Genomic DNA, 12,671 nt, shown 5'->3' with positions numbered 1-12,671 from the left:
GATGTAGCTGTGCACGATGCTTTTTTTTTTTTTTTTTTGGCAAATCAAACTCTTACCTTAAGATCTAATGTTTTTTTTCCTTTCTGAATATTTGTGCTAACTTGTCATAAACAAAACTGGTTAAAGATCTATTTGTGATTTTCACCTTTTCTCTTCCGTAGCCAATATGGTGTTTTCTCTTATTTACGAGAGTTATTTGATGCTCCTCATCCTGTGATGAGTTACCTTTGTTCCCAGTATCGTGTTCATGATGTCCCTGTGGGAACTGAGAAGACCAGAAGCATGATTGAAAGGGTGAGAGGTGCTAAATAACATGAGTAGGACTATGATTTTCTTAAGACCATATTTAGGAAAGTTGCTGCAAAGTTGACATGAAAAAAGTTGTAATGGGTGTTATTTTGGGTACAAATAAAACTTACTTAGTGGGGAGAAAACCAAGAATAGTAGCTTACATTGAGTAGATTTTAACACATTGGAGCAAACTATTGGTTGCAATGCTTCACAGGAAGTTAAATGTTCATCTTACCCTAGTAATGCACTAATCAAATCTCTCAAACTCAGAGGTTTATTATGGTAAAAAGTCAAAACTATGAATCTGTTTTATAGTAACCAAGTAAGCTTTTTGGGTGGCCAGGCCTGAAAGTTTCTGGGTACTTTTAAAGTAAAACAACTTACAAACAGTTACTAGCTTTCCAAATTTTAAAATAAATGTTTTCATTTTGGAGCTAGGAAATCTCATGACCCCTACTTGAAACAGTGAACTATTGAGAGCAGTAATTGAAAGGTACTTTCTGCTTGAAATGTCTTGTATCTAATATAGTCTTGTAACCTCCTCACTGTATTATTTGTTTTGATAAAGGAAATACAGAAAATTTAGAAAAAAGAACAGGAGGACTTGTGGCACCCTAGAGACTAACAAATTTATTTGAGCATAAGCTTTCATGAGCATCCGATGAAGTGAGCTGTAGCTGATGAAAGCTTATGCTCAAATAAATTTGTTAGTCTCTAAGGTGCCACAAGTCGTCCTTTTCTTTTTGTGGATACAGACTAACACGGCTGCTACTCTGAAACCTGTCAGAAAATTTACACTTGTTTTAAATGGGCTTACAGAAAGAGTCACCTTCCTGGGAAGCCTGTGTGCGTGCTCGCTCGCTCTCCTCGCCCCATACCTCAGTCAGTGCTGAATTATGCATTCAAGATTTGCACTTGTAACTGTAGTAAGAAGTACACCCTTCAGGACCAGTAGTTCTGTTTGTGGTGAACAGTTGCTTTTCACCTTGCACAGAGAATGGGATCCCAATGTGAAAAATTGCTTTTTCTTCTGGGGTATGGTTGGAAATTCACATTTTCTAACGGAGTCTGTTCTCCTCAATAGGGAGAAAGGGAAAATTAATGCTCATTCAAGGAATAAGGTTTACAGGCAGGGAAGCTTGCCCCTTCTTTGTGGGAGAGGGGTTATTTCTCTCTCTCTCTCTCCATCCTCATATGGTAGGGAGAGAACAACAGGGTAGATGAGATGGCAGAAGGTAAGAGATTCCTCTTCATCTCCCTATTTTGAAGGAGCTATCTACTGGTCTTGAAGCCTATTCTTTTTATGGGGAGGAAAGAGGAGTCACTTGTTATGTGTTCAAGATTTGCTGGAGTTCATGCCTATGTCCAAAATGTGTCTTGGGTGCATTAACTGAGGAGAGCTGGCAGCTGCTCCTCAACTCTGCTGGGAATCGTGCTTCCCATATGAGAAATGACACTTCTCCACATATCCTCTTTCGGGCAAGGTTATTTGATCTCTCCCCCATCACCACAGGCAATGGGAAGGGAAGATGGCAGGCTGCTTGCACTTACTGGAAGGTGAAAGAAGTCCAAAAAACTTTTTTCTCCTTTTCTGGCAACTCATCTTATAGGCACAGATGAAGAGGAGCCCCCAGTTCACCAACCCAATGTGTTCATGATGTATCTGGGGTAGAACAGCAGTTTTAAAATATCTATGAAGGGAATGCTTTCAGGTATTAAGTGGGTCCCCCCACGCCCTCGACAAGGAACTATCACACTCCCAATTCATTACTCATGGTGGCAGGTGAGAGAATCCCACCAGTTCCAATTTGCCTACTGATCATGTGATAGGCTATTTATTCTGAAACAAAAGCTCCTCTTGCAGCACTTACCTAATATTTGATACCATTTGAAATCATAAATGATATTTTCTGTAGCCCAGAACAGGAGCTAATAACTTTTCTACTGTGGTTACACAAACATGAAATTTCAAACATTAATAATTTTAAACCTTTTCCTTCACTTAAACTTCTCTTGATTTTTCTTTCCTCTGCTGTGTGGACCACAGTTATGTGAGGTGTTATGTGTATTTTATATTGGCTGTTTTGAGTTATTTGGGCACCACAACTGTGTTTTGTTTTGTTTTTTTTTTCAGTGAAATGTGTGGTGTTCCTCATGCTCTCATAATAACTCTAATATTTAAATCAATTTTGCTGAAACATTGCAAATAAATTAATTTTGGGGCTCAGCAAAAAAAATGGGAAGCTTTACTCATAGACCTGAAGGAGAAAAAATAGTTATAATGGAATTGCCCTCTCAACCTTAAGGTGAACTGCAAAGCAAAATGAAGACTTAGTTAAGCACAGATTTCAGTACTCAGTAACTTCACAGTATCCAGGTTTCGGGGAGAATTCTGTACAGAGATTTTTAATAAATAATTTTCAGATTATTTTCCATTCTGGAAACTTCTTGATTCATCATGGTTGATTGAGGATGTCACATAATCCTTCTGAATATTGCAGTACCATGGGTTGTATTGAGGCTTCCCTTATTTCTGATGTCTCCACCTTGAGCGTCTTTAGTGAATCATGAAGTACCAGATATCAGGGAAGGTATGAGATTTTAAAAGAATAATGATAAATGATAAATTCCACACCTCCTTTCAGGTGTCTGTTCTTAATCAAAGTCTCAGTTTTGCTTTGGGATTCACCTTAAACGCTAACTCTTTGGAACACCATAATAGATATTTACATAGCATCTTTCTTCTCCAGAAATCTGAAATAACTACCTATATAGTTTTGTGTCTATACAGGAGTCATTCACTCATCACAGAAGTGCAGCAGTTGTTTTACTGTGTATGACAACACAGAATGAGTGTGATATGGTTTTTTTAATTGCTATTTTAATTCAGTCGGCAAAAACTTCAAATTCAATGATGCAACAAACTTGTTTAATCTTCTTTACGCAATGGCATGTTCATAAACCAGAAACTTGACTAATTTTAATATTCCCACTCCAAATCATAGTTAGATTTTATTTTCTAGCCTGAAAATAATCTTCCTTGTTCAGAACAGGTGAGCCTTACATAAGATTTTTGTCAAATGGCTTTGTTTTTCATGTTTAGGTCATACAAGAAACCAAATTTAAGCAAATCTACACAGCAGAAGAAAGGTATTCAGTGAAAGTGTCTGCTTATACAAACCAAACTATTTCTAGTAACACATCCCTGAGACCAGCACAGTTTCTCACTGTCACAGTAGATGCAGATGAAAGAAGGCAGTTGGAAAACCAACTAAAGGTAGGCTGTTTTATTTTAGTGTTTAGAAAAAAAATTCTAAATTACGTAGATTGAAATACTGCCAATTTTTTGTTCAATAAAACTATTATTTGGCCTGAATCTGGTATGATTGTAATGAGAATATTAAAGATTTTTTGTGCCACTATTTACTATAGGATATTAATAGACGTTTCCAGTTACGGGATTCTCAATTGCATACATTATATGAGAGGCAGAAGTATCTGGAACGCAAAGATAATGAGCTGAGACAGCAAAAGAAGGAACATTTGGAGAGAAAAAACAAAAGGAAACAACTGGAATCAAAAATTAGTATGAAACACGATAGGTATGACTTCTGATGAGCCTGTTTGATTGCAAATATTTTCTCTTGCTGAGACGGCATTAAGATGCAGAAATAAGTCTGAAGTATTAACATCAGTTACGATTTTGTATATCGGTGACTAGGGCTATTTCAATAACAAAATGGAAATAACAAGCAATCCCTAAAATGTGTCTTGGCTACCTCTAGCCCATTGATTCTGACAAGATATAATTTATTCTTAAGAACTAGTTGGCAGCTGGGCTTCAGAAATGGGGTGGCATAGGTGACGCAGAGGCTTGGTTCTCCTACCTTTCACTTGTGAAATATAGGTTCATCTGTGATTGAGGTCACCAGTGAGAATATATTTGTTCTCTTAAGCCTGGTCTGCACAGTTTTGCATACTGGTGAAACTCTTTCTGATACAAATGAGGAGGGGAATGATTTAAAAAAAAAATAATTATACTGGATGTTATGCCAGGTTAAAGGTACCTTTGTTCTCTAATAGTTTTTATTTATTTTTCCCTTATAGGAATAAGGATACCGACATAAGCACCTTTATACTGGTATACATGCATCTGCACTATGTGGTTATACACTTTAACTACCAATATAGTTAAAGCAGTACAACCTTTGTGTATAGACAAACCCTTAATCTAGTTTCCCATGGGTGTTTTGGTCTGTTACAAGATGATCACACAATTTTACATGATCAGCAAAGATGTTACCTGATCTTTGTTTCATAAACACTTGAAAAAACGAACTGAAGCCTCAACCTTAAAAGGGTTCATCTTCAAGTATTATCTTAGTACTTGCATGAAACATCATTATATTATTTTTTTTGCTGTTGAGATGGGAAATAAAGTACATTATAGCAAGTGCTACAGAGATAAATGGACTGACCTAAATGTGGTCATGTAGTGTCCTTGCATCTTAGTGTTACAATGTTGCTTCATTTTCTTAGGACATCATTAGAGGATAAAGTACAGACAGCGGTTTCTAAATTCAGATTCAGTTCTGCTTTGTTGTCCAGTCAGAATGGGTTATAGCATATTAAACCTTCCTCCCAGAAACTAATCCTGTCCATTAATCTCTATTAGTCCAGTGAAGACAAAATTCTGAAGTTTCTCTTTAATTCAGATCTCCTAATCAGTTGTATGTTGCACTGCTTCAGTACCAGAAAACTCAGTCATTCTTTTTCTTAAGGTTTATTATATAGTGGAGAAAATATTTTTTGTCAATAAAAAGAGGAGGCAAATAATTTTTGAAGTTTTGTGCTAATGTATAACGACTCTTAAAATATTTGACCAAAATTTTGAAACCTGGATTCCCGAATAAGTGGCCAGATTTTCTGAATTCAGTGGGAGCTGCAGATATTCAGCATCTCTGAAAATCAAGCCACTGTTATTTAAGAGCCTAACTTTGGGAAACCAGGCTTAAAAACATAGGCCAAAATTTCCAAACTCTCTTCTGCAGTGAGAGCAATAATAGAAGATAAGTAGCTGTTTTTCATAAATTAATACATGTAACAGAAATTAAAGAAAACAGCCTTAACTCTTACTTAAAATGATGCGATGAACGGGGGAAAAATCAGTTTCATTTTGTTGGGAACACACACTTTAAAATGTCTTAATTGTAATTATATCCTCACTGAATGATATCATTACAGGGTAGAGTTAGGGTTGTTTGCGTGTCTTAATTGTGCATTGCTTGCCTTAACGTGTTCAGATTTCTTACAGGTGTAATCTTAATTCTGAATTTCTTGGGTTGAAAATGCTTGGTTTGGGGATACTTACAACATCGTTGTCATATTCTTTACTCTAAAATTAAGCCTAGTCTACACTTAAAACTTAGGTCAACCTAGCTTCATCACTCAGGCCTGTGAAAGTTTTTGCAGCCCTGTGTGACATAGTTAGGTTGACCTAACCCCCACTGTAGACACAGCTAGGTCAACAGAAGAATTCTTACATCAGTCTAGCTACCGCCTCTCAGAGAGGTGGATTACCAACATCGATAGAAAAACCCCTTCTGTCAATGTAGGAAGTGTCTACGCTACCATGCTACGGCAGCACATCTGCAGCACCATAGTTGTGTGGCTGTAGCGTCTGAAGTGCAAACATATCCTTAGTGATACATACTCTCAACCTTAACAGTCAAAAGACTCTTTCTTTATTACAGTATCTGATAGCTGTATAGTTATCATGTAGAAGAATCTAAGTTCTGAAATAGGATAAATTCAGTTTTGGGTTTGAAATGGTGCTCTAATCCATAGAGCAACATTATCACCTTTTTTGGAAAGCTGACCTGCATTTAGTCTGCTTACAGACAATAGAAAAAGGAAATGGAGGAAGAATGTAAGATTTGTTTTAGAACCATAATTAAGAATGGTTTCAGAGTAACAGCCGTGTTAGTCTGTATTCGCAAAAAGAAAAGGAGTACTTGTGGCACCTAAGAGACTAACCAATTTATTTGAGGATAAGCTTTCGTGAGCTACAGCTCACTTCATCGGATGCATACTGTGGAAAGTGTAGAAGATCTTTTTATACACACAAAGCTATTACCAGCAGGAGAGTGGGGTGGGGGGAGGTATTTTTTTCATGCTTTTTGTGTTTAAAAAGATCTTCTGCACTTTCCACAGTATGCATCCGATGAAGTGAGCTGTAGCTCACGAAAGCTTATGCTCAAATAAATTGGTTAGTCTCTAAGGTGCCACAAGTACTCCTTTTCTTTTTATAATTAAGAATGAGATCCCTTTTACAGATAACATTTTCTGCTGAATTTTTTTACAGAATCCTTTAGGATGGGAGGAGCAGGAAGTCAAGAGGCAGAAAAATCAATTCCCCTTTTTCTTTATTTAGTAAGGGCAGTTGGACCTCTTCTAATTTTCAATGTATTCATTTATGATGGACCCTTTAGGATTAAGAACCTGGGTCTCTCAGCATGATTTAATCAGTATTAATAATAAATTGTTTTCTTTCATAGTTTGAAACAGATGGAGCAAGATGCCATCAATCTAGAAGAGGAGTCTCAACAAACAAATGCCAGGATCAAAGAAATTAATATCCAAAAAGCAAAACTTGTTACAGAATTAATGCACCTCATAAAGGTATGGCTCCTTCTTAGCTTTATACACATTTTTCCTTGTTGTGAAGGGCCTAGTATAGTTAAAAATAAAAATAAAAAAGGGGGAGGGAGTAGAGCCTGCCTTAATAGTGGGAGGTGTTTTGAAATGTAGGTTTTGATTTTTAAAAGAGCTAAGTTTACTTCTGCTACATGAAGATGTGCTTCGGTTTGAACATAGCCCATATAAACTCTTTCCACTTTCTGTTGGCATGCAGAGTTTACTACATGTGTACTTAAATATTATAAACTGACTTGGATAAAAGCTGCCATCTTGCTGGCTTAAGAGGCTTCCAGCCCATGAAATTGCCTAGCAAACATATGTGCAGTATATAACCTTTTCACCAAATTTCTTCTATTACCATATACATTTTTAAATTAATTTTATTTTCCTTAGATCTCTTTCTTACCGTTACTTCTATATGAACATATTTTCTTGGTCCTACAAAAAATACCCCAGTTTATCATAATTAAAAAAGAAAATCTTTTCAGTAATTTTTTTCTAGTTTGTTTATTTTGTCTTTTTGACAGCACTTGTGAATGTTTCATTTGTGTTTCCTCTGCATAGTTAATTTGTCTACTTCAGGTGGGTTTTTCACACAGCACCTGAGACTACCCCGCCTTTTTTACAAATTGTAAACTGCAATTGTAAAATCACAAAAATCAAGAAGGGGTCAGGTGCAGTAGCTGAAATTACTTTGAATTCAGGTTTTTAAAGAACGGACTAGTTTTCAATTTGTCTGTAGCCCTTCAATAATTTTAAACTCCTTGGAATAATGAATCAGTCATACATATTTTAAAATATTATGTACACCTTTGTTGTTGTATAAATGGTAATGGCCACTTCTTTGGGAAAGGTAGAGAACCATAAAATAAAATCCTTAAGTTTTAATAATCAGAGTAGATATTCTTCCTGCTCCTTAGTCATCTTCTTCAATTCCCAGGACTTTTTGGGGGGACTGCTTATGCTAAATGGTCTCCTGTGAAAGCCTTCAGTTGTTTCCGACCACCTTTGGGGGTGAGTGTTTTTGTGGATACAGACTAACACAGCTACCCCTCTAATCCTTTTTTTGGGTGTTGCCTGTGAAATAATGCTGGTTCTATTGCACTGAGTAACCAGCATTAAAAGAAGCTTCTGCTTACCATGTCAAACAGATGAGTTGTTTTGGCGTATATTGGTAAGCCCTGAATGGCAGAGGTTGGAGTCTTTCACAGATCATGTAGGGTCATCTGGCTGAAGCAGCTTCGAAAACCACAGAGAATTGCAGAAGATAACCAATTTTAAGGCACGGTAAGCCCCCAGGGTTTGCAAATTACTTTTAAAGTAATTTTGTATAGGTAATATGCTGTTATTAAGCAAGTACTTTTTCAAAAGCAATATTATTTTTATAAACAATTTTCTAAATTAAAATTTTAAAATATCAATTTATAAGAACAGCAGTACACTCTAGGATGACTGTGTTTATCGTCAACATACATGCTTCTTGGGTGCAGTTAGTGTTCCTCTGCTTCTCATACACAGCACAACTAAAGTGGCATGTACTGTTATAGACCAGTGAACACGCTGTGTGGAAGAGTATTTTATTCTTCTCCTCCCGCTACCCCATAGCAAACTGGCTTTCTAATATACTTTCTATTCCTTGGCAATACAGATTGGAGGGTGTTTGATTGCCCAGCTGCATGGAAGAATGATAAAAAGAAAAGGAGTACTCGTGGCACCTTAGAGTACCACAAGTACTCCTTTTCTTTTTGCAAATACAGACTAACACGGCTGCTACTCTGAAACCTGGAAGAATGATAGTTGTTAATTACGGGTCACAGAAAAGTATATGGATTATACAACAGTTTAGGCTACACAACCATCTTAGTACCATGTTTCAAATGAACAGTAAAATTCTGAGCCAAATTAACAGGCTACTGCTATGTACTGTCTCTTTAAAGGAGTAATCAACTTCGTAAGATTTTGTGAGTGTTCAAGTGAGAAGGACTAGATACTGCAGAAAGAAGTTTGGGGGGAGAACTTGGTGCTGGAAGGGTTGTTGAGGTCCTCCTGAAAAGAGTAACTGAATAGTGAAAGCCTGCATGCTTGTATGCTGGCTGTTGGTGTCAGGGCTGTGAGCTTACCGCAGCATAGTATTCTAGGCAACCAGAGTTGCAAAGCAGGTGGTGAATGTGAACTCCTTGCTGACCTGGGTGAACCCCAAAGCGTGACACAGTAAGTAATTGGTTTTTCCCTCTTTTTGTTGCAGAACTTTAGCTCTTGTTTTCCCCTTAAATAGCTGTAACCTTTAAAAATTGTACACTTTTTTCAAATAATGTAATCTTTCTTAGGTTTTTTAATAAGTTACTTCACAATTTTTGTAACTTTAAAGCAGAGGATTTTCCTAGATGTTGTTTACATAACCTTCACAGCTGTAAGTAATGTTAAAAAAACAAATCTGTATGTTTAGTTGCACATCCCACACACCAGCAAAGCTCTGCTTTTGCTACAAAACAAATCAGACGTTTAGCTTCCTTGTGTGGGGGAGACAAGAAATATTTAAACAAACACCTTGCTGCTTCAAGAAACAGACTGAAAACAGAACTGGGCTGGAGAGCTGAATCTGGAGTCCAGAACTTTGTTTAAAAATTGATATCTTGTAATCTGGTTTGTAAAGCTTGATGCTGCTGACAATATCAGTTTCGAGTGTTTCATGACAAAAGAGATATATGATTTTTTGTGTTTTGCTCTGCAGAATTGCATAACATTGAACATCCTCAAAGTGGATTTGGTTCTTCAGAGCACTACAGTGAATTCCAAGAAGAATAGACTAGAATCTGATTATAAAGCAGCAACTGTACAACTAAGAGCTTTAGAGGTAAGCTTTGTTTTTTATTTCTCAGTGTATTGGTAAATCAACTTTGAAAACACATTTTTTGCCTGGAAGCCTCCCCACTCAGGAATGGGCTGCTTCTGTTCTCTTTCTTAGTAATAGGTATCTCTACTCCTGATGCTAAGGTTTTTGTGCTTTCTGAAGCTTGCATCAGTTCTCTAGTCCCTTTCCCTTCCAGGTGAAAAGGAGCTTCGCTTCCCCATGATAACCAAGATGGCTATCTCTTCTGTGAAGATGTGCCCTAAGCATTTTAAACAGTGTGAAGCTGGCATAATATCCTGCATAGCCCAATCTGTCATTTAGAAATGTCATTTTTCTCCAGTGAGTAGCTCCAGTTGGGACCAATCTCCCAGAACTGACACTTGGTAGTGGACTGACCCAAATGGGACATGTCAGGGTCCTGATGAAGATCTGGAGGAAAGCCCATTCAAGTAGGATAGGGCTGAGACCCTAGTTCTCCATAGCTGTTTTCCTTATCCCTTTTATTAAACTCCTGCCTTTGGGGAGGCCTAGTGGAATGAGTAGGAGCAGGTTTCTTCCCCATTGCCATTTCTCCTACACTGTGACTTTCAAATGTTAGAAAGTAGTGCACTAAATGTTCCACATAAACTAATTTTATGGAGGAATTTAGCATATATGGTAGACATGAGAACTTTCATAATTTCTGGCCTGATTCTGCAAGTACAAAACTCCATTTCCTGGCAGTGAGAATTTGGGTGTGCAAGAGGGGTCCTATATTTTCAGTTCACCTGTGAACTGAATCAACATCACTTGTTGGACAACTTCATATAGCAAAAAAGCTGAAATAATAAAATAAAGCTTTCAAGAAACTGCAGGCAAAGGTACAGAGACTGGTGCACAGAAGAAGTAATTAGTATGAGGTGTTACAGAAATTATGTAGTGAAACTAAATTAAAACCTACACATTATGATTAAACATAAAATTAATTGTCAAACAATCAACAAAGACAGCCACAGATCACATGTTACTCTTGCTACCATTAGTGAAGATCAGAGCAGGGGACAATAAAAAAAAAAAAATCCCAAACCAGTGGCGCCTGCAGCCATATGCACGTTACACATGGTGTGTACCATTGGTGGGGTAGAGCTGCTCCGGTGTCAGGCACCCCAACCTGAGTGACACTGGCACACTGCACAGTGGCTCACAATGCCACTCTGAAATTTGACTCTGTCATGATGGAGGCGTGGATGGGCCAAAGTTGAGTGGTGCTGTGCAGAGTTAAAGTGAGAGTGGTTCAATTCTGGATACCATGTGAAAAATTTCTGGTGGTGCCCCTGGGAGAAACTGAACTCTTGCTAACATTGCATTTATTAATAATGTTTCTCTTATTAAAAGTTGTTAGTCTTTAAAATATTGTTATAAGACTTGAATGGCCCACAAAACCGAATTCAGTCCCTCTTCCTGAGGGAAAGAGGGCTGCATATGTTCATGTGTGAGTTGTCAGCACTGGGATTCCGTGGGAAAAGCAGCACATTGGGTGTATTTTAGACACTTGGATTGAAAGGCATTTTCCTTCCCAACGTGTGTGCTTCAGAATGTGTCACGTTAGTAGCAACAGATTTGTGGGGTTTTTTGTTTGTCATGGCAGCTCAAGTCAGAACCTTAGTATTATTTTAACAACTTTTTGTATTTAATTTGTCTAATGAGCATGAGAAGCAAATGTGTGTTTATGACCCATATTGAACAGTAGGGAGGATTGTTAGCCCCATCTGCTCATTAGATAATTGGCACAGTCGCCTTTGTGTTTATGATGATTGTAAGAGATTTGCTAATTGTCTTGCTTTGATAGCTTGTGAATTTTTAGGTTCATTTGATGTAATTTTTTTAAACGATTGGTATTAAACTCGGTATGTATGTTGTTTTTTCTTTTAGGCCAAGTTTGAAGAAAATGCAAATTCTGTTTTCCTTCTGTATGAATTGCCCATCTTTAATTATTTAAATACTGTCACTAAGAATGCATTCAAACACACAATCATGAGAAAATATTGGCTACTGGCTACTATATTTTCTTTGACTAGTTTCTCATTTCCCACAAAACCAGTTGCACTCCTATGAATGTAGAATGTGAGAGGGTTCTAGTATCCAGTAGCATGCCTTTCAGTAGCTATGCCTTAGCTCCACTCTAGCATAGACTAACCCACTGCCCAGACTAAACTCTCTCTCTTCCTGAATTAGTTCTTATATTGTCAGCTGAAATAACAGTAACACATAGGTCACCCTAAGCCTTCTCCCTTAAACTAGAATTTCCCTCTAGGACCTATCTATTCTAGACAGTAATTCCCTGTGCCCAGAGGGGCATTCCCAGAGGGGCACATCCCTTATATCCAGGATGGGATTAACTAACTGTACTTGCCAAATGTTAGCATTTCCATGAAGTATTTGAACACATAATAACTGGATGGGTCTATAGAAGGTTCCACATGTACGTACTTATATACATACTTAAGGGTGTGTGAGAAAATATCCATCTCATGTGGATGTGATAGCCATGTGATAAATGAATTTATTACACACTTTTGAGTGCCTCACCTACCTACTAATCCGTTTATCCTGGTATTTATTCTAACACTTATAGCCCAGAACAGCTTCAAACACCTGCTTTTTTTTCTTTTTAAAAAAATCAGCCTGCCCCAATATGTTTCCTCCTCTTCCCAGATACATGTGTTCCCCCAAAACTGCAGCTGCCCAATGGCTAGAACAGGCAAAATTCAGCCCTGTGCCTAAAAACATCACATTAAGGTCTATTTCATGCAGCCCTGTGGGGTTATAAATGGGAGCTTCTAGCCTTTGC

At 37.5% G+C, this 12,671-nt stretch overlaps 1 protein-coding gene across 1 annotated transcript in view; it reads left to right on the top strand.

The window, feature by feature from the left end:
* Positions 1–12,671, top strand: part of SMC5 (structural maintenance of chromosomes 5) — a 76,399-nt gene that overhangs the window by 41,476 nt on the left and 22,252 nt on the right. Inside the window, exons 13-17 of the mRNA XM_074953261.1 lie at positions 162–294; positions 3,395–3,568; positions 3,724–3,893; positions 6,849–6,972; positions 9,722–9,844. Of these exons, the coding sequence (XP_074809362.1) occupies positions 162–294; positions 3,395–3,568; positions 3,724–3,893; positions 6,849–6,972; positions 9,722–9,844 (724 nt within the window). The remainder of the gene's footprint in view (positions 1–161; positions 295–3,394; positions 3,569–3,723; positions 3,894–6,848; positions 6,973–9,721; positions 9,845–12,671) is intronic.

Source organism: Natator depressus, chromosome 5 (assembly GCF_965152275.1).
Source record: "Natator depressus isolate rNatDep1 chromosome 5, rNatDep2.hap1, whole genome shotgun sequence".
In the NCBI taxonomy this organism is placed as follows: Eukaryota; Metazoa; Chordata; order Testudines; family Cheloniidae; genus Natator; species Natator depressus.
This window is presented reverse-complemented; position numbering and strand designations above follow the sequence as displayed.